The following is a 21241-nucleotide window of genomic DNA, read 5'->3' on the forward strand; positions in this document are numbered from 1 at the left end:
GGAAAGGGGAGTCTCTTTCTGCATATTCAGAATTCCTTACGGGGCTCTCTGAGTCCATTCAAACATATTTTGTTTCCTTATTTCCTTCAAACGTTTTTCCCCTTTTTTCCCGTTTTTCTTTTTTTTTTTCATTTTCTCTATATTTATCCAAAGAAAATCCTTTCCTGACTTGGCTGCAGATTGACTGGTTCTGATCCCAGAATGGTACTGCCAAATGGGCCATCGCTATGGGGTGGGGGAAAATGAACTGAAAGAACCTGAAAAATAATTGTCAACCTTACCCACACTCTGCTTCTGTTTTACAAGGGGTTTCCCTCTTTGGGATCCATGGGGATGGGAAGAAAAGAGAGTTTTGGATTTGTGCTTTCTGGCTGGAAGGAGGGCTGGGTGTGCCAGTGTCAGTAGGGCTTAGTGACACTGAATATTTTTCCCTAAAGGGTGAAGAGAAGGGAATCCGGGAAGGGGGAACGCTTTGGGTCTTTTTCTAACCTGGCACCTGCCCAGAGTGAGGCCTGGTTTATTTCTATGTCGCTCGGCTTTCAGAGGGATAGTTTCATTAATTTAATGCTCTTAAGAATATCAGCTGGGAGCTGTCAGTGTCCTGTAACACAATGAAACATTTTTTCCTGGCTGGCTGTTGGAGGAACGAGTCAATTCTCCCTGGTCCAGGCGACATCCTTCGGCTCACAGACCGTCTGGCTCGAGACAGGCTTTTGTGTCTTCCCTCTGCAGCTCCTTTTCCGTTCAGCTCCTCCTTGGCCTGCTCCATGGCTCTTCTCTCTCTTCTCTCTTCTGCTGTCTGCCTGCCTGCCTGCATGCTCTCTCAGCCCAATGAAACCAGCTCCCTGCTCTGTGTCTGTCTGTCTCTTGCTGGGCGGTTTCACACCACAGTGGCATCTTGTCTCTGCAGCAGCAAAGCTACCCTCATCCTCCTGCAGCCTGCTGATGCTTTCGGTGCTCTCCCCCTCCTAGCTCAGCTGGCAAGCATGTGCCTGCATGCCGCAGCCCTCCCTGCACTGCACACCTTTCTGCACAACACCCTCCACCTCCTTGTCAGGGTGGCTCCTCCTGAGCATCATAACCAAAGTAAAATCCATTAAACTAAAGGTAAAGTATATTTTTCTTCTTGGAGTAGCTGGGTTTTAACTCTTCAAGTACCAGAGACGTAGATTGTAAAAAATGACAGAATCTCATGATTTGAGGAAGCAGTTTTGCCCTTTCTACCTAGCCATGACCATCCAGGGCACATACTCATAAATTTCAGTGTGCAGAGCACATGTCATCAGACAGGGGTGGCAGGGTGGGTGCTGTGACGCTGCATGTGTAGGTGTAGAGGAACAATGAGGATTTCTTACCCTCTGTTCCTTCCTAAGAAAGGATGTTTCCCCTACCCATTAGCTCTGCTCTCCTTCCCTTTCCTCCCTTCCTCACAGTATATGAAGTGAAAAAAAAAAAGTATACAAAGTCTGGTACCTAAAGGGTTAAAAAACATTGTATTGTACAAAGTCAGTAAGGGTCATTCTTGTGGCTTGGACAGTCAACTTTAAAGCATGTAAAAGATGCAGTGCAGGTGAGTACTGGCTGGTCTCAAGCAGATTCACAAATACAGTCCACCCTGTCGCCGCAGGCTCACACACATGCGTGCATCTGCACACGCTGCCCTTTGTCCTGGAGCCCGGGGGAGGGCGGGGAAGGGTTCCCAAAGAGCTGTCTGCGTGGTAAAAACAAACCAACAGACAGAGCTGATACCTGCCTGGGCTGCGGCTCCCTTCCAGCAAAGGGGTTTGTTGCAGAGCAGGACTCACAGCCTCCGGTCTGAGCTGCAGTACTTTCCTTCCTGCATACTGCTCCCACCTTACCAATTCTGTCCTTATGCATACATGCATATGTGCAGGGTCACACAGGTTGGTCTGGATTGTGAAGGAAACTCTCAGTGCCATGAACTCCCCAGATGCGTCTCCAGTATGGGCAGCCAGCACTTGGTGGCTGTTTTCATCCAGGTGCTGTAGTCAATGAGAGTGACGGGGAGAAGGTCCAGGTGGGATTTGGGCCTTCTCCCCCATCACCCACCCACCACTCTGCCTTCTTGACCAGAAAAAGAGCAAACGAGCCCAAAAGGAGGCCTCCCTTCTGAGCCTCCCAGTATATCCCCATGCTGGAGCATAGAGGGTGAGTGAGCGAGCGTGGCCACGCGCAGCAGCTGCAGTGCCAACAGTGAACCCACGTACCAGCTGGAGCTCCAGCTCTGCTTACTGGGACTTTCATAATGAGTTTCAGGATGGAAAGGGTAGGTCAGGTCAGACCCTCTCTGCAGTGGGTTTCTCGGCTGTGGTGGCTTTGTCTTGACTGTTAAGTAGGAAAGGTGGCTTCTAAAGCAGCAGCCCAGTAGTGGGGAATAAAAAGGAGCAAACAGTACTGGAAGAGGGTTGAGTCTTTCTCCTCCATACCCTTACAAAGACCTGAGTTGCTTTTGGGGTGTGGGAAAGAGAAGCACACCTCCATTCTGGAGATGTTGGTGCTGCACCCATCAGAGCAGAGGGAGCTGTAGGGGGAAGGAGAACCATCAGTGGGAATCTGCCACCCTGCTCTCTGCCCCCTGTACAGGTAGCTTACCAAAAGAGAATAGATTGGAGATCCAAATGGCTGGGATTGTGCTGGCAGGGGGAGCATAACTCAGCCAGGCAGCCAACAGTGGGGCAGGGTGGCATCTTAAAGCCAGTCATGTGCAGAAACCCACCAGGAGCTTGGTCTGACCTTGTAGCTCAGTTTCTCTTGTTTTGTCGTAAGAAAGTCTAATAAGTTAGCAGTTGAAGCAGGTAGGTAAACAGACTGGGAATATTCTGGAAGGAGTCACTTTTGTATCAGTATTATTTTATTATTATGATTTCCTTTCTGATGGTTTTTTTTGTTTGTATGTTTTAAATTATTGGCTTGATTTATGTTTTATTTTCAAGTTGCTTTTTTGTTGCTTTGGGTTTTGTTTGTTTCACATGTTGTGTGTTACTTTGTGTGGCTAGCCATCACCAGGGACTGCCACCCAAAATCCGCTGCGATTTCTGAGGATAAGGGCTTCATTCACTTCACTTAAACGCTGCTGAAGCGTAGTAATAAAGCATGAAAGTAGGAGAAGAGCACTCAAAACATCCTACTGGACAAGGTGCTCAGTGCTGCAGTGGAAGGAACTATCTCTACCATTTTACAAAGGTCTTATTTCTATTTAGTGGAGGCAAAAGCACGCAGCTTTCACAGCACAAAGTAGTAAAAGTGGGACCCGGTTTAGCCGAGTCCTTAAAGCAAGTTGGGCCTAAACATCTGCTGGTGAGTCAGGGATGGGATTAAGATGTTTGAAAGAAGTAATTTCTCAGTGAAAGAGCTTTCTGTTGATTGAAAAAGAGAAATGAAAAAGAACACAGCGTTTGTCTACTCCCCTGCTGCTTTCACGTGATGCTTTGGGGCTTATAAGGACACCCTAGTTTCTGGCAGGATCTGCAGAGAATTAAAAGCCATTTACTGCAGATTGACTGAGTGAGGTGAGAGTTGCAGATGTACCATCTGAATCCATTGCTCTGCTTACCTGGGTGACTGCAATTAGTGATTGAAAGAAGTCTGGTCTAAGATTGCCCAGAGTGACCAGGTTACCACCAAGGTACAGAAATAGCAGACTTCTTCTGGCCAGCAAGCACCAGGCCTGTGGCACCTCCTGCCTCCCACGGACAAACCCATCCTCCTTGCAGTCTGATGTCTAAGGGCACAGTTGTGGCAGCCTGGGCATGCAGCGTCCTGCACCCTGCTGGGCAGCTCAGCAAATACTGAAGTGAGGCACCCTGCCCTGCTGCCGCTGGGAGAGCAGATTTCCAAAGGTGTCCTGCTGGGACTTTCCCAAATATCCTGCAGTAATTTGGACAGTGAGTGAAATGAGAGTCAGGCATGCTGCTGCTCCTAAAAATCCCACTGGTCCCTAAATACCCGGACAATCTCCTTTGCAGGACTTTTTACTAAAGCTCTCTTGTCTGAGCATTTGCCCTCACCCAGCACTGTAGGCTCTTTGCTTGGCAACTGACCGTCACCACTCTGTTTTTTCTCCTTTTTCAGTCTGTGCACAACTAATAACTTACATCTGGATGTACAGTCTCTTAAATTTAAGCCTCCTGGCCAAAGATTTGCTTTTCTTAGTTACTTTTCACAGATCTCTCAAGGAAAATAGAGATCCCAGAGACTGCACTTCGGCAACAAGTGCTTCACCAGCCAGGGCAGGATTTGCCAGACTGCTGTAAGGCAGGAGCTGAAAGGAAGGGTCTTGTATAGGGTGAGGCCCTACAGGCTTTGTGGCAGACCCCGAAGCAGCAGGACTCTCATGGCTAGCCCACTCCTGTTTCAGTCCTTTGCTTCATCACATTTCGGTTTTGATGCCCCATTTCATTTCTGTTGGCTTTTTTTTCCTTTTCATTAAAAAAAAAAAAAAGACAACAACAAAAAGCTCTCTTCTTTTTTAATTTTATCTTCCTAAACCAAATTTTTGTACGTTTTATTTTAGATTTTTTTGTTGTCATTTTCTTTTTTTTTTCTTTTTTATCTTTCCCATCTTTTGTTTTTTTCCCCCTTCTTCCCTTTCCCTCCTGAATTTTCCCCCCTCGTAGAACCGTCTGCCCCCCCTCAAGACATAAAGTGCGTCAGCACCAGATCCACCGCCATTCTGGTAAGTTGGCGGCCGCCTCCGGCCGAAAGCCAAAATGGCGTCCTGGCCGGCTACAGCGTCTACTATCGAGCGCTGGACTCTGAGGACACGGAGCTTAAGGAGGTGAATGATATCCCCCCAACCACCAGTCAGATCCTGCTGGAGTCCCTGGAGAAGTGGACAGAGTATCGCATCACTGTCGTGGCTCATACGGAGGTGGGGCCGGGCCCGGAGAGCTCGCCAGTTATCGTCCGGACAGATGAAGATGGTAATTGCACTTTTTCTGGTTTTGTCCTGGCTTTCCCATGTGTCGAGTCCCTTCTCGTGGCTGATATGTGAGAGCAGGGCCTGCACGGGCCTCCACGCATCTCCCACTCTGAGGGCTCGAGGTGCGGAGTGCCGTCTCCCTTTGCCCCTCTGGGAATCGTGGCTGTGGGCCCTGGGCCTCCCACACACTGTCCCTGACAGATGCTCCAAGTGAGCAGTAAGGAACTGAAGCCAGAGAAGAGGAGGGGACCGCTGGCAGAAATTGCTTTAAAATATTAAGACTTCTTCCCACACATTCCTTGTTACTTGCTCCTCAGTTTACATTCCAGTTCAGTGGTCCACTTTGGAGACTTCTGGCACAAACACAAATGATGACGATACTTGAACTTCCCTGTTATTTATACAGTGAAATAAAACCGGGAAAAATGTGAATGTGTGCGTGAAGGGAGAACAGAAAACTGTGACAGTGAGGTAAACCCTTAAATAATAAAATCAAATATATCACATTAGTCAAATCTAAACTCCTCAAGCTTTCTTTCTCCATCCCAAAGAAAAACGACTGGAAAAAATCAAGTAGGTTTGTACCTAGTGTTGGTCCTGTTTCCTTTACCATCTGTCCACATCCAAATGGATGGATACATTACTTAGAAATTGTGGTTTTCTTGCATATCGAGTTCTCAGGCACTGTTTTTTTCTAGCTTTATTATTTCCAAAAATTGACCCCATGGTCCATCCAAGACATACTTTTGTTTCCTGTCCTGAGATAGCACAGCTGCTGTCACCACCAACCTGCCTGCCCTGCCCAGGAGGACTGGGAACTCCAAGGGCAAGTCTCCCTCCACATCCTCTCCACCCTAACATCTCATGTCACATGGCCAGAGCTTTTCTGTCTCCTTAGATTAGCTTTGCGCTCAGAATTTGATCTGGAGGTGTATGTCTGAGCAAACTGAGGAAAAAGAAGGAATAGCTGGGCTGAGATGGACTTGATGCAGATCTCTGAGTGGTGCAGATTAGATCCCCCAGAACTGCTTCCCCGTCTCGCTGAGTAAAGGCCAAAAGCAGGCAGCGGGGTAACCAGGTTGATGTTACTTCTCTCCCTTCTTTCAGGGCTGTAGATTCAGCATGCATATGCCCTGTAATGGGAGTGACAGGCTCCAGACAGAAATCCCCAAGTGACTCTTGTCCCTTCCGTCCCTTCCTCACAGTGCCCAGCGCGCCGCCTCGGAAAGTGGAGGTGGAGGTCCTGAACTCAACTGCAATCCAGGTGTTCTGGCGCTCCCCAGTCCAGAACCGCCAGCATGGCCAGATTCGCGGCTACCAGGTCCACTATGTGCGCATGGAGAATGGAGAGGCCCGGGGGCTGCCCCAGATCAAGGACATCATGCTGGCTGATGCCCAGGTAAAGGCTCACATCCTGCTCGGACCTCTTTTTCTCTTGTGGAAGCTCTGAGGGGATGGGTCCTTCAGCCACCTTGTCTCATTCCAAGCAGCGTATTACTGGAGAAGCATCTCTGTGACAAAGGTAGATGTTATCTTCCTGCAATTCATTTGCGGGCCCAGAAAACAGCTATTGTGGAAGAGCATTGAACTGCTCTCCCAGCACTGTACTAAATACCATCCATCCTCCTGTGTCTGGGAAGTCTCTTAAGACAGATAAAGGCCACAGTGGAATCTACTAATTTCTCCCACTCTACTTCTTCCTTCATGCTGGCCTGGTAACTTCTGACCTTGTGTGGCTGCTTGCTCAGGGACTTCTTCCTCATGCTCTCTGTCTGTCTTTCCCTTCTTTCCCCTCTTGTATTCTCATATGCAAAACCTCTCTTGTTCTCTGTTCAGTGGGAAACAGATGACACTGCTGAATATGTAAGTAAAAACAAATAAAATCCTCCTATCCTGGTTCTGTCCCTTCCCTTCTCCCACTTCCTGTTGTGGTGTGGTGTTTTCCTTTTTTTTTTTTTTTTTTTTTTTTTTTTTTGTTTGTTTGTTTTTGCAGTGCTGCTGTGCCTGTTGTAAAGCCTGTTGTTGGTGTTCCCATGCGTTGTCCCCGCCCTGTTTGCTCTGCTCTGCAACCCTGTGTGATTGTGTAGTTTGTCAGCACGTGGTGGTACTGCAGGGTTTTCCCATCGGCTCTGAAGGAAAGACGAGTCTGCTGCTCCTCCACAGGGAAGCAGGTTGGGAGGACCTTGAACATACACTAAAGATGGGCTGCTCTGCAGCCACCCAGCCTTGTGTCTGGGCCTATAACTTCCAAGGTATCAGCAAATGCTTTGTGCACTGAAAGGGCCAAGATTCATGGATACTTGTTCACACAAAGCCCTGAATTGCTGTTGTCCCTTTTGCCTTTCAAGTAGACCATAAAATGATCTTGGCTGTTTGGCATTTTTGCTTCTCTTAAAATGCTAAATGGTTTCAGTGATCTTACTGCTACAAAGCAGTAGGAGAAAGCATTTCCTTGCAGGAGCAGGGTCCCAAGATAACAGACTGCTACAATGAATATATGTATATTTCTCAGAGATTGCCAGCACCCTACAAAAGCGAGGGGCTCATTACAGATGGAGAGGCTGTGTTGCTTTCCTAAAACGTTAATAAAACTCAGTGGCATGTGTGAAAGGAGGACAGGTTTTTTGACTCCTAGAAGGTAGACCTGTCTCCTTAGCTAATGGCTTCCAGACTTGATTGAAGTCCTGCTGTTTTGAAGTACTGCTTTTCTACCTCATGCTCAGCTCTGAGGGCAACACAATATTTTCAGCACCAGCAAATTTTTCCCAAGCTCTGCCCTCAGATTTCATTTTTAAAGCACTGAGGGACAGTAGGGGTGAGGGGAGAGGAAGGCCATAAAACATGCACAAAATTCACATCTCCCTCCTTCTCAGAGCCTTGGAGAAAACCCTGCTGCAGTGTCCCCATCCTGTTTGGTTTAGCATGGATATTCTGTTACAGCACAGCCCTCGGAGGAGCTGAGTGTTTTATGGGGAAGGGCTGTTCTTGAGGCCTGTCGTCCAACAAAAGCTTTTGGAAGCCAGGTGTGGTGAGGCTGATAGAGGAGGGAGGGAAGAGGGCGCTGGGGATTTGGCAGAGAGCTCTTAACCTGCAAGCAAAAAATGTCGTCTTGCACTTTGTGTTAAAGCAATCCTTTTAATATTATGAAGGCATTATAAAAATATCACTGAGGAGAGAAAGGAGGGGATGAAGGACAGAAAAAATGTAATCTCCTTGAAACCACTGAAACCTCCTCTGAGACGGTGTAGTGAAGAGGAACACTTTGAAGAGCGCAACAGTGTTTTGATGGCTGAAGCAGTTTGTGTTGAGATATGGATTGTGTGAGGGGTAGATCTGGAAGGGAACACATTGAATCAGGCCTGCAGAAGCATGCTGCGTTTACAGAGGGGCTGTTTGGGGCTGGGGTGTGCGTGCTGCTCACCAGAGGAACGTGGCCCTCATCCTCCTGCAGTTGCCACATCTGCCTAGTTCCCCTGAGTGTCTTGTTTCAGATTCAGTGAATGTTCCTGCATGTTAGAAAAGACCCAAGATTCCTGCAAGGAGGAGAGATCTACCTGTGTGTATGAACATAAATAATTACACCATTTTCCTTTGGAATCTTGCAAACAGGAGATGGTCATTGCTGGGCTCCAGCCTGAGACTGCATATTCCATTACTGTAGCCGCCTACACCATGAAGGGAGATGGTGCTCGCAGCAAACCAAAAGTGGTCACCACTAAGGGTGCAGGTAAGTCTTTTTCTTGATCCATTGCAGTGCCCCAGTTTCATAATGTCCTGGAGCAAAGAAGCTTCTTTCATCTCACTCTCCTCACAACAAATGCCGTGCTGCCCCTGGAGAAAAAATTATTTCTAGTAAGGCAGAAAATTCTTCATTCTGCAGAGGTAGTCCTCAGTAAATGAAATAATTCTCTGTTCCGTACTGCAGGAAGTCCCCACACATCCAGAAATACAACGGAGGACAAATTCTTTGCTTGTAATCCTGTACACTGTAAGTTCCAGTGCACCAGAATTAAGAGAATCTTTGCCTGAAAACGGCCTGTGTAGTGACACTGGAGAGACTCTGCAGCTTTGATGGTGGGCACACACATGTACCCAGAGGTCTGCTGTCATGGTGCTTACTCGCAAAGAGCTGAAAGGCAACAGAGAGACAGTGAAGGCTTATACTGCCCAGCCTTCTCTTTTAGTATCATGCCTGAACATACCTCCCCTCTTCACCTGGGACCAGTGATCAGTAGGGAGGAAAAATAGTGACAGTATTGACCTTTTCTTGCAAACATTTCTGCAGCCTCGGCTTGCGCTGCACATACCACCCAGATTCATTCCTCCCTTTGCCCTATTCTTCGTGGCAACATCTGTCAGCCTCAGTGCAGAGGATGCAGTGTCCAGCTAGGATGGTAGGGCCTGAAAGGAGGAGTGACAAAGGTCACCAGGGTACTCCTTGTTCCTCCAGTGTGCTGCAGGCAGAAAGGAGAGGTATGTGTTCCACCTGTCCTCTCAGCATCTGCCTTCCTGTGGTCGGTGCTCTCAAAGCCAGAGCTCTGCTATGCATATGGGAAAGGCTTTGTGTAACAGTGAGACTGTTGTGCCTGCACCTGGTTGTTGGACTGTGGTTACCTTCTCTCACCCCATCTTGCCCTTGCTCAGGCGGTCAGGTAATGGCTCTCTGCCCTTGTCATTTCTTTTCATTGTCTAGTCTCATCCCTGGCTGCCTGTTCATTTTCTTCTTAGTTGTGGGGCAGTTATCTTCATCCTGCTTCTAGCAGCTACATAACTGACGTCATCTCTTGTTTCTGGAAGAATGTTGTTCTCTGCCTCTGCAGTGGTCAAAGGCCTTTGGTCAGTGCAGCATAATTAACCTGGAGACCTCTGCTCAGGCTCTGGAGGCAGCACAGACCCTCAGCTGAGCGCACAGGACAGAGAGGGCTCAGGAGCCCAAAATGTACAGAACTGGAGCAGCAGCTGCCCTCTATGCTTTCAGCCTTTCTCTCCTTTCTTGCCTCTCCTGCATAGCTAAGAGATGGTACATAAGAGAACAAGGTTGATTTCCATGACATGGATGGAAACAGCAGGGTACATTTGGATGCCAGCATCCAGACTCCTGTCCTCGCGCTCTGTGGTATCAGTGTGCTGCCAGAAGGTTTTTTGTTCTCCTGTCCTCTTCTCATTCCCCCTCCAGCTTTGCCCATGTGTCTTCTCACTCTCTCTTTGGTTCTCTCCTCTCATGCCCTTCTTCCTCAGGCTCTCCGCCTTCTTCATTTTTCTTTCTGGAACCTTTTTTCTCCCTCCCTTCTTTCCTCTCTTGTCACTCTCTTGTCAGCCTCTCCCATGTCTCCCCATTAGGATTTGTAATGCAGGTGATCAGTTGCAGAGGGATGTTTTCTCCAGCACAGGAGCTATTACCCAAAACTCAATTTCCTCCAACTTGAAATAGCTATTAAAAAAAAAAAAAAAGAAATGTTTCAAATGGTTCTGTAACATTCTTATCTTCTTTGCAGCATTGAGTCAATATACCTTCCGAGAAGAGAGATCTTTTTCTTCATCATTCAGGGCTAGGGGCTGAATTTAAATACAGTAATACATCCAGTTTTCTCCTTTACTGTCCAAACCAATTGGAAAATAAAACACTTCCCCCTGCTTTCTTCTCACCTTTCTCCGAAGCAATATTTGTTGTTCAAATGTAATATTTTCAAGCTCAGCTGATTGTAGTAACATTTGTGATAAAAACAGAAGCATAAAGGTAATGGCATTGTTTATCTCTGTAATGTGTCTCTTCGGTATTTCCAAGGGAGGATCTCCCAGCACTGCTCCCTAAGCATCCGTTGGCAGTTCAAAGTGAATGAAGCATTTGTTTCAGAAACAACACCTCATCTCTGTGTTCACATGTCAGTTGGTACACCCGGCAGAGTGGTTTCCCTAGAATGACTGCCAGGATCCCTGACACATGCAGCATCCTTCCCTGCTGGCTCCCTCCTGCTCGCTTTGTTAGCTGCACTGCAGCTTTCCAACCTGCCAACTTTCAGTCAGATGCGTGCGGCGAGAGTGGGCTGGGGTCGCTCCTATACTCCATTCTCTCTCTCTTTCCTGCTCAATCAGAAGAAACACCAAGGCAGAGAGAAGGAAATTAGATCTCTAATAGTGGAGTGAATGTAAATGATGTGTGAGCTGCTGGAATTAATGCTCCGATTTTTCCAGCTTCAGAAACCTCTGGGCCTGCACATGTCATTTAACTGTGGCTCTGGGCTTGCTCTGCTGTCGGGCTGAGCCAGGGCTCATTAGGCAGAGGCACTGCTGAGTTCCTGCAGTATTCTCGAAACATGGAGGAACTAACTGACAGGGTGAGGAGGGAGCTAGATGAAAACACACCAACACTCAGATGTCTTTTCCCTTCACCCAGAGGAGAGAAATTGCAGCAACTCTTCCTGCCCTCTGCCTTGCACAGATTTTGGGCTCTTGTTTCGACTCTCTGTGTGCTTCTCTGTACCCAACTGGGTGATCAGATGCCTGCCAGACTTACTTCAGCTGGCCTCATGCCTGCTGCTCAGGACCTGGGGCTGCCCAGGCTTTCCTTTCCTATACTTCATTACTTCACCTGCAGCTGCTCTGGCCTTCCCAGCCTGAGCCAATCTGTTCCAGTCTCTTTCTGCATGAGTTCTGCTGTGTAATGGAGAGAGAGAGAAAAAGAGAGAGAGGACAGGAGTTTAGGGGACTCCTGCACTCTTTTGCCCCTGCGCTGTGATGCAGTCTGCTCGGGTGATGAGGACAGGAGGACTCCTGAGTTTGTTCTTCTCAACTGTGGTAAAGTGGTCCAGTGATAAGAGAGAAGCAGGGGCTCACCTTCCTTCCCAAGGACAGGGAACAAAAACAAATCCAGAAATGTGTAAGAACATCACAGTAGCAGTGCATCTCCTCTCCTAAACTTGATAGAGACCATCCAGCTGTAGCGTGGGTGGGTAGCAGCAGCCTGGTTTAGTGAGGTACACAAGGTCAAGGTGAAGACTTGCCACCAATTCAGGGAACCTGTGCTGTAGCTCAAGAGTCTCTGCATCTCCTCACCAGCCACCCTGTTCCACATGTGGCTGAAGCTGTCTCTGTTCTCTCCCAGTCCCAGGGAAGCCCATCCTGTCTGTACACCAGACAGAGGAGAATACTCTTCTGGTGAAATGGGAGCCTCCATTGGATGCAGAAGGCCAGGTGATGGGCTACCGGCTCCAGTTTGGCCGCAAGGATGTCGACCCCCTGGCTACCTTGGAGTTCACAGCCCTGGAGGATAAGTACACTGCTCCCAGCATCCACAAAGGCGCCACATATGTTTTCAAGCTGGCCGTGAAAAGCCGGGCTGGCTTTGGGGAGGAAGCTGTGCAGGAACTCACCACCCCTGAAGACATCCCCAAGGGTTACCCCCAAATCCTCGAGGCGAGCAACATCACTTCCATGTCGGTCCAGTTTGGCTGGCTCCCCCCTGTGCTGGCCGAGAGGAATGGAGCCATCGTCAAATACACCGTGGCCTACCGGGAAGCCGGTTCGCCCGGCAACCCACTGGAAAAAGACCTGCCCCCCTCCCCAGAGAACTCGTACACTCTCAACGGCCTCAAACCCAACACTGCCTATGATGTTAAAATCCGTGCTCACACCAGTAAAGGCCCCGGGCCGTACAGCCCGACCGTCCAGTATCGAACGTTCCAGCTGGATCAAGGTAGGACTTACCGGTTTCTCCTCCCTCTCTCTCCTTGTAACCGGGGCTGGTGCCAGGAGGCAGAGAGCTGGAGAGGTAAAGCCAGGCTCAGCCAGGCTCGTGAGTAAATGCAGAGCACTCTGGTTTCACGCTCAGTCCCTCAGCTCCTCTCTGCCTTGTGCCAGGTAAGTCTCTTTTACCACTTTCTTCTAAGTTAAGTCCGGACACCCTTCTTTCACTGGCACCTGAAGTATGGGGCCAGACGCTGTACAGGTGGGAAGAGCATTTTCTTCAGCTTTTGCAAACTGCCGAAAGAAAACAGAAAAATCAGAAAGCCTCAAATGTAATCTGGGATGGGTTTCCTCGCCTGAGCATGCTCAGAAAGCCAGCACCTCGTTCCTGCAGCAGCCACCTAGACCTATAGCGTGCACTGAGCACGGACAGGGTGAGGGGCAGAGCCACGCACCCTCCCTCACCCTCTCCGGGGTTAGGGGACAGGGATCATTAGGAAGTGGACCTTGGCAAAACTCAAGCAAAGTGTGAAGGAGGGAGCAAGCCTTTCCATTCCTGCAGCAGGAGCCAAACCCTGACTGGCAGACCCTTTTGCCAGTGTCTGACATTGTCTTCCTTCTGTTTCTTGCTCTTCCTTTCCTCTGCTACCTTTTCTTCTCCTTTCTCTGCTTCTTCCTCACTTTTCTCTCAGCAGTTTTACCCAAAAACTTCAAGGTGAAGATGGTGACAAAGACATCTGTACTTTTGAGCTGGGAGTTTCCTGAGAATTACAACTCTCCCACTCCATACAAGGCAAGTGGAAAGCAGGAGTCAGAACTGTGTTCCTTCTCAATTTCCTGGGAGTCTCGTCTGTTCATTTGAAAAACAGATTATAAAAGCCGGAAATTCTGGATCTGGTTCTCAGATATGGGCAAATAATGGTTAATCTCTAGATCAAGAAGGTGTGCTGAAAATCAGCCTGTGGGGTTGCGCTCCTACCTCTGTTACAAAACCTTTGCCTCTCTAGGCAAGTTACCACATTTTTCCCATTTTCAGATAAAAAGTTCTCTTCACAGAGAAGTTTTAAGGCCTTGTCTGCCTTGTGCCTGGGGACACTACAGTCCTAGAGATAGACAGCTCCCCAGTCAGTGGCTCCTGTGCCTGTGTTTGCACCAGCTCTGGTTGGAGCAGGGCATAGTCAAGTGGCCCATGTTCTCTGCAAACCAAAGCAAAGGAGTCTGGTTGTCTAAGCAATATCAGCCTTGCTCATGGTACATCTTTGCTGCCTCTTCTCCCTGCACAGATCCAGTACAATGGGCTGAATGTTGATGTGGATGGCCGCACCACCAAGAAGCTCATCACCAACCTGAAGCCCCACACATTCTACAACTTTGTTCTCATGAACCGGGGCAATAGCATGGGTGGCCTGCAGCAGAATGTCGCTGCCTGGACTGCTGCTAACATGTTATCTAGGAAGCCAGAGGTGACACACAAGCCTGATGCTGATGGCAACGTGGTGGTGATTCTCCCTGATGTGAAGAGCTCTGTGGCTGTCCAGTAGGTTTCTGATAAACTGCAGACTTGGTGTACTCAGTTCATGTTGCAGGGCGTCAGCATTGGTGGCTGGAGTCCATAGCACAAACCCACAAGGACAGCAACAGAGGGTGTGTTCCCTGTGTGTTCAAACATTGCCTGAGTCTTGTCTTTTGGAGCCACTTCCCAGGGCTAATGTGTTGCCACAGGAATGCAAAGGGAGGCATGTTATATGGGGCTGTCACTGAATCCAGAAACTGTAATAACAAGTGTGATAAATTAAATATAAGGGGCTTACTGGGTTGAGCCACTGGGAGTGAGTAGGCAAACCTAGCTTTTCTCATCAGTGTGTGTGCTCTCCCGTGGCTCCCAGAGTGAGATTCAGGCCTATTTCTTGTGGTTATTCCCAACTCTTAGAGCTTACTACATTGTGGTGGTGCCTCTGAGGAAGTCCCGTGGAGGACAGTTCCTGAACCCTTTGGGCAGCCCTGAAGAGATGGATCTGGAGGAGGTGAGTGTGGCTGAGACTGCAGCCAGCTGCAACAGAGAGAGCAGAGTGTAATGGATGTTATGGTGACCGGAGATCCTGGGAAGGGTGGGTTTGGGGCATGTGTTCTGAGTAGCTAAAATGAGACTGGTTGGAGTGCCACGGTTTGGCGCTCCCCCCTTCCTGTTCCCTGAAGGTGCTGGAGGCATCAGTACTCACAGTGTTCTTTGCTTCCTCCAGCTCGTTCAGGACATCGCCAGGCTCCGACGCCGAAGTCTGCGTCACTCCCGTCAGCTGGACTTCCCCAAGCCCTACATTGCTGCCCGTTTTCGTACCCTGCCCACCCACTTTGTCCTGGGTGATATGAAACACTACGACAACTTTGAGAACAGAGCCCTGGAGCCGGGGCAGAGATATGTCATCTTCATCCTGGCAGTGCTCCAGGAACCGGAGGCAGTAAGTGCTGCCTTGCCCTCTTCAGATGTTTGTGGCCCTGCTGTCCCCATTGTCAACCAGAGACAGCAGCTGCAGGGGCAGCTCTCTTGTGAGGAGCCAGCAGGTCTTCTGCCCCCCTGGCATTCTCTGTAACTCTCTTCCACCAGATGTTAGAGCTTGAGGTTTTTTTCTTTGCAAAAGCCTTCCAGTCCAGCTGTGGACTGTTGGAGCTGTTTGTGCTTAGGTCTGCACCCAGCAAATGTGCTGTTCCGTGCAGACAGGCTGACGACACAAGCATCTTGTGTGCTGCATCTGCATTTTGTCAGTCTGCTTAGGCAGGACTTGCTACACTTGTGGCTCCAGATTTGAGGTCAGAATGGAGGTTACTGAACTATCAGCAGTACACTTCAGTTCAGGGATCCCTGGGTCAAGCCCCTTTACAAAACATAATTTCTTTTAAAGACTGCCCCTGTATTCCTTGGAGCAGTGACCCCAGATGTTCTGCTTTGAGAGCAGCGTGCCGCATGTCCTGGTTATCACTAAGTTCCCCACCAAACAGAGAGGGGAACATTTTTTTAAATGGAAAACTAGATCTGCTCTCTGCTCTCTTCACCACTTCAGCACCTCAGCCGATTTCAGTGGTGTTGTGTTTGGCTTTATGAAAATAAGTGTTTTAATATTTACCTGCCCTCCTCCCTCATGCACAATAGGAAGCAGTCAAATACTTTGTTGTTTTTAAATCCCCCTATGGAATTGTAGCAGGGAGCTATTTGAAATTAAGGGTTTTCAGAGGGATTTTTCAAAATAAATATTTAGTTGTGTATTTGATATTAAAGGATTAGGCTGACACGCTTGTGAGTGCATTTCTCAATCGGATTACTGCAGCTTGTGGTAGTTCCTGCTTTAGAACGAGGTACTGCACACTCACTGGCAACAGCCTGCAATCACAGCAGCTGCCACATATGAAGCAAAATTGCAGTCTTGCTGAGAGCTGATAGAGTTTTGAAGACTCAGAGCCCAAATCTCCTGTTCTTGTCCTGTTCCAGACTTTTCATTCAAACCAAGGCCTGCCAGTTCAACTCTGCACTTTGGTTTCTGTAGTTTCTGTGTAAGATGGGAATGCATCTCCTGGGGTGGGAAGGTCGTGGTGGGCAGTGCTTGTTAGTTAGGACTCTGGTGGGCTTGAACATGCCTCTTATTTTCTCAAGAGCACAGCTCCATGCAGAGGAAGCAGAGGTGACGTATTACATAGAATTATTTTATGTTCGAGTCACCAGACCAGACTGTTTATAAGCATTAAGTTTTGTTTTAATTCCTTCTGTCTTTCTCTGTAATCTCTTCTGTGATACTGTATGTTTGCCCATCGTTTTCAGTCCCTGTTCCCTCTCTGAACTCTGTTCCACAATCTTTCATGTCTTCCAGACTTTTGCTGCTAGTCCTTTCTCCGACCCTATCCAACTGGACAACCCTGACCCACAGCCAATCATTGATGGAGAGGAAGGGCTGATCTGGGTCATTGGGCCCGTCCTGGCCGTGGTGTTCATCATCTGCATTGTCATTGCCATTCTGCTCTACAAAAAGTAAGTTATGCTTCTTGCCCAGATCTGTGGCAATTCTGAATGTCTACTGTAATAACCCCTAAAGGCAGTTTCCTCCTTGGTCCTAAAGTTGTTAGCTGGAGAGCAAATCCTCCCACCAGCACCAGAGAGGAGTCTTAAGGCAGAAATGCCAAAATAGCAAACAGCCTCTGGAAATCTCCTTTTCCTTGGATTTCAGATTAGCTCATGGTGCATGGACAGGAGTAGGGGCCCCTTGAGAACAGACAGGTCACACTGTGCAGCAGAAGATGGCAGGAAAGGAAGCAGAATCTGAGCAAAACAAATCAAGGAAAGGGGCAGGATAGCAGCTCTGGCTAGTACAGGTGTGTCCTTGGGGACATTACCCATTATGGAGAGGGCTCAATTAACCCTCCTCCACCTTTCATCTGCAGAGGTGCTTTTGATTATGCACATGTGAGTATCTTTTACATCACAGATTGTGTGAAGCTGCTAGACACAAAAGTACTGTAGGAAGCAGGGACACAGGTGTTCCTCATTGGTGTTCATTAGCACTGGGGAGTGCTGGTCCTGCCTTCCACCTGTGTCACCAGGGTTAGATCTGAGCAAATGTATCCCACTTCTTCTGCAGTTCCTTTCTAATCTGGACATTTGTCTTGTCTTTTCTCCACTCACTGCTTTCCTGGACAGCAAGCCAGACAGGTAAGAGCACTAGATTTACCATTTACTAAGGTTCTTTCTCTGTGGGCTGGCTGTATGTTAGGCAGTATTTACTGCCTCTGGTGATGGGGGTGTGTTGGTACTGTTAGATCTTTCCTAAAGGACACCCACACCCACCAAAGACCATGTTTGAATTGGGGCAGAAAAAGCAAAGAAATACCAGCTTTCTTCTGCCTGTCTGTTCCTAAATATAATGGCCTTTCTCAGGCTAAGTAGCAGTGACAGTAAGTCACACAACTCATAAAACTGTCGGTTAGTGGAGCAGGGAAGCATGCATTTGTGTTGTAGTCAGAGGTGAAAGTGGATTTTCTCTGTGTCTGAGTGACCCATACAGGCTTCTCTGAGCCACTGGCATACTAGAAACAGAATCTCACCAGCTGACCTGTCTTCGCCCCATTGCAAAAGCCATTCGTGCCCCATCAGCCAGGGACTTATACCAGAGTTTACTTATAACTGCAGAATTAGACTATTTCAAACCATTTCCAAGGCTGGGAGAGTGTTCATTGAAGGTAATGGATGAGTTTAGCCAATGAAATACTTTACAGCGGTTTCAGAATTGCAGCAAAAATAAACTACTCCTAAACTGCAAAGTGGTGTAATTCCAAAATGCTGCCCCATGCAGTGCTGGCAGGGCTCATGCCACTTCTTATAGCTATTAATGACGTTAAGAGACAGCTAACAGTGCACTGAGCAAGCTCCTCTCTGCCTAAGCAATTACCATTATTGCTGCGGGCGTATTATGGGAGGCATCTGTGCAACCCGAGCAGGAGAGGTGAGGAGCTTTACAGCCATCTTGTGAGAGGGGATAGGACAATATTTGCAAGCCCTGGGGTGTGGGTACGTGTTCTCTGCTCATTCAAGAAGTTCTACTTCCAGCAGCTTGTCACTGTTCCCTTGCCAGAGGTTATCACCTCTTCAGATCAGCACTGGGCTTTGCTTCCAAATTCTTTTCAAGGAGAATGAGCCAGGTCAGCAAGGACTTTTAAACTGCCTCAGCTAACCTAGCGCATTTTAAGCAAAATAGATTTTGAAGCACTTTCATGTGCAGCTCAGCTGGCACATCGGAGCGGGCTTCAGCTTCTGGCAAGGAGGTGAGACAGATCTCAGCAGGCACAGCTGTGATGGGAGAGATGTGTCTGTGCTGGTTCTGAACCCAGATTTTTAGGGTTCTATAGATCAAAAAAAGGTTGAAAACCACTGCCCTGACTTTTCTGTCTGCACCAAGGCAATGAGAACTGCTCAACAAGCCAACGGAGAAATAGCAGCACTTTATGTCCAAGGTCACAGCCAGGAGATTCTGTACTTTTCCAAATGATTATGTTGGCTCTGGTTCTCTCAGGCTGAAAGTGGCTTGGCCAGAATTGGAACGTTTCCACTTGCAGAGCTCTGCAGAATTGAGTGGAGGCTTGTCTGTGCAGGGGGGCTGTGGTGTGGGTTCACAGTACCTCAGCTGCTCCTTCTTGCCTCCCTGTACTTCTGCTGCGTGAAGGGGGAACTTCCAGACTTGCATGTAAGCTGCTGAGCTGTTGTAAAACCCATCAAATACTGCAGTGGTAAAACATTCCAAATCTCAACCCTTTTCTGATGCATTTTGTGTAACTTACGTCCTTGTTCAGGGCATGGCTGTAGCTGGCCCTGATCTCTGGGGGAGCTGAAAAGACTGAGAGGCCTGTAAGCTAAGGCACTTTGTCTTTTTTTATTTTTTTTATTTTTATTTTTAAAAGCAAACGGAAAGATTCAGAGCCACGGACAAAATGCCTCCTTAACAATGCTGAAATCACCCCTCACCACCCCAAGGACCCTGTGGAAATGAGGCGCATCAACTTCCAGACTCCAGGTAACCAGCTGCAAACTGACTTCTCTCACTGGGAAGGCCGAAGCAGAGCCCTTTCCCCAGCCCCTTCCTGCCACGCTGCTGTGGTGCTGCCTTTGAGACCTAGTGCTAACCTAGCATGCAGCCAGGGAGCCTCAAGACTTGCCTGTGCTAAGCGAGACTGCTGAAAGAAACCTTTTCTGTGAAACCGTGAGGGCCTTGCAGACTCTACCCAGCGATTGCAAGGCAGGAAGAAGAGCTTTCCTGGCTGCCTAGCTAAAGAAATTGGTGCATTCTGGGCCAAGTGCACAGCTGCAAGTATCGTGGCTATGCCAAGCTTGCCTGCCCACCGGCACTGCCATGCAGCCTTATGCTGGGAAACCCTGGGCTGGGAGAGATGAAGCATGGCAGGGCCATGTGCTTCAGCCACATCTGTAACTGGAGCTTCCTCCATACACACCAAAAAGGTCCCGTTAGGAGCCAGGTCTGCCCTGTGGGTTGTGAGGATAGAGAAAGGCAGCCGGTTGCTTCATGCAGGAGAGGCAGCGTCTCCTCATTTAGTATACAGCTGCTGAGCTGGCTTGTAACTGCACTATGTCCCAGCAGGGAGGCCAGTGCGCCCTCCTTTGTGTGCACCCATGTCCCCATGCACATGCATGTCTAAGCTGCCTGCATGGCACTTCTGCAATCTGCCACTGACACAGCCCAGCACGGGCATGTCCTCGTACACAGACACATGGCAATGCTGAGCAGTGCCTGCGCTGCTGCAGCACCTCTGCTTCTGGTGCTTGAGGATTTGGAAAGGGAATTGTTGTGCTTTTGGGGGGGCTGGCTGTTGTTTTCAGTTTGTTTGTATTGTTTTACTGTTTTGTGCTTGTTAGTAATGTTTCTGCAGCTCCTGTTTCCCCATCCCAGTCCTGTCCTCAGCGTTGTTTTAGTTTTCTTAGGGCAAAGCTGAAAAGCCAGTAGGTATCCAGATTGCAGGTGTCCTCAGGGAGCCACAAAGACAGCACTGAACTGAGGGGTTTATATTGAAAAGTTAGGAACAGCATGTTGGTATCTATCGAAGTTTAGGAAAGATTAAGTCTCAGCTAAGGGATGGAAGCAGGTTTAATCCAGCGTGCAGGGACTGAATGGAGAGCAGTTCAACTGCAGCTGGGCCCCTAAATCAGCTCTTACTCAGTGGTGCTCTTGCAGGAGAGTCTGAAGGTTTTGAGATCTGCAGCAGGAGAACTTGGAAAACTTCAGAATCCTGCTGTCCCAGCTGCCGTTTGTATAAGCTGCTTCTTTTAAGAGTCTCCAGCTGCAGCTCGGCAGCAGTTTGCGTTTGTCTGGGCTCTGTGGTTTATGCTGGGTGCAGACAAGAGGTTGGCTTGTGGGTGCTCCCTCAGGAGAGAGCTGCACTCTGCCATTTGCAACTGATGCTGAGATAAGTGCAAAGATAAAAGATCCAGCTTAGCCTGGATGCTAAGAGGCAGATGGGAGTGCTGCTTCATGTGTTTGCCTTACCGAGTATTTCTCCCTGTCCTCACAGGGCTGCAGTCAGCTGAGGAAGAGGCACTTCCTAGCTTCAGTTAATGTGCTCAACAGATGAATGGGTCTGTCTTCTGTTGCTGGTTAGGTCATGCTTACCTCTGAATTCTTGATCTGAGAGGCTTGTAAAAGGCAGCGGAGACATGCAAGGCTGCTGTTAGGACTCAGCTAGGCAGAAGTCTGTAGATCTTGAAAAGGCTGCGAGGTCTTCTCCTGTCCAGCTTTAAAAAGATACGGCCAACTCTTCTTTGTAACGTTATCCAGCCTGAGTGAGCTGCCTGATTTCCTCTGCTGCTGTTTGTAAGGCCATCGAATGTTTGAAAGGATGTGGGAGAACTGGTCACCTGCCTCCCACACTGATAGCCGTTGGGTGAAAAGGGAAACAAACGGAAATTCTGATCTCAGTGTGTTGGCGATGATGGGCAGATTGTGGTGCAGGTTTCAGGTGGAAGGCTCCGCAGGGGCTGTTGGAATTAGAGCCATTTGAATGAAGTCTGTTGTGGTTTACAGGTGGCTGTGGGCTCTTCTCCAGTGGGTTTCCAGGTTGAAGGTCTCTATC

At 48.6% G+C, this 21241-nt stretch overlaps 1 protein-coding gene across 18 annotated transcripts in view; it reads left to right on the forward strand.

The window, feature by feature from the left end:
- Positions 1–21241, forward strand: part of PTPRS (protein tyrosine phosphatase, receptor type S) — a 128191-nt gene that overhangs the window by 88232 nt on the left and 18718 nt on the right. For 5 of the 18 annotated variants that reach the window (XM_021378966.1, XM_021378964.1, XM_021378973.1 and 2 more), the window contains 11 exons: positions 4638–4943; positions 6148–6341; positions 8552–8669; positions 12045–12635; positions 13318–13418; positions 13909–14162; positions 14556–14649; positions 14866–15081; positions 16483–16640; positions 17307–17318; positions 19061–19173. In XM_021378966.1, the coding sequence (XP_021234641.1) occupies positions 4638–4943; positions 6148–6341; positions 8552–8669; positions 12045–12635; positions 13318–13418; positions 13909–14162; positions 14556–14649; positions 14866–15081; positions 16483–16640; positions 17307–17318; positions 19061–19173 (2157 nt within the window). The remainder of the gene's footprint in view (positions 1–4637; positions 4944–6147; positions 6342–8551; positions 8670–12044; positions 12636–13317; positions 13419–13908; positions 14163–14555; positions 14650–14865; positions 15082–16482; positions 16641–17306; positions 17319–19060; positions 19174–21241) is intronic. The other 13 variants (XM_021378967.1, XM_021378974.1, XM_021378971.1 and 10 more) reach the window with 5 other exon arrangements.

This window comes from Numida meleagris, chromosome 27 (assembly GCF_002078875.1).
Source record: "Numida meleagris isolate 19003 breed g44 Domestic line chromosome 27, NumMel1.0, whole genome shotgun sequence".
Taxonomy (NCBI): Eukaryota; Metazoa; Chordata; class Aves; order Galliformes; family Numididae; genus Numida; species Numida meleagris.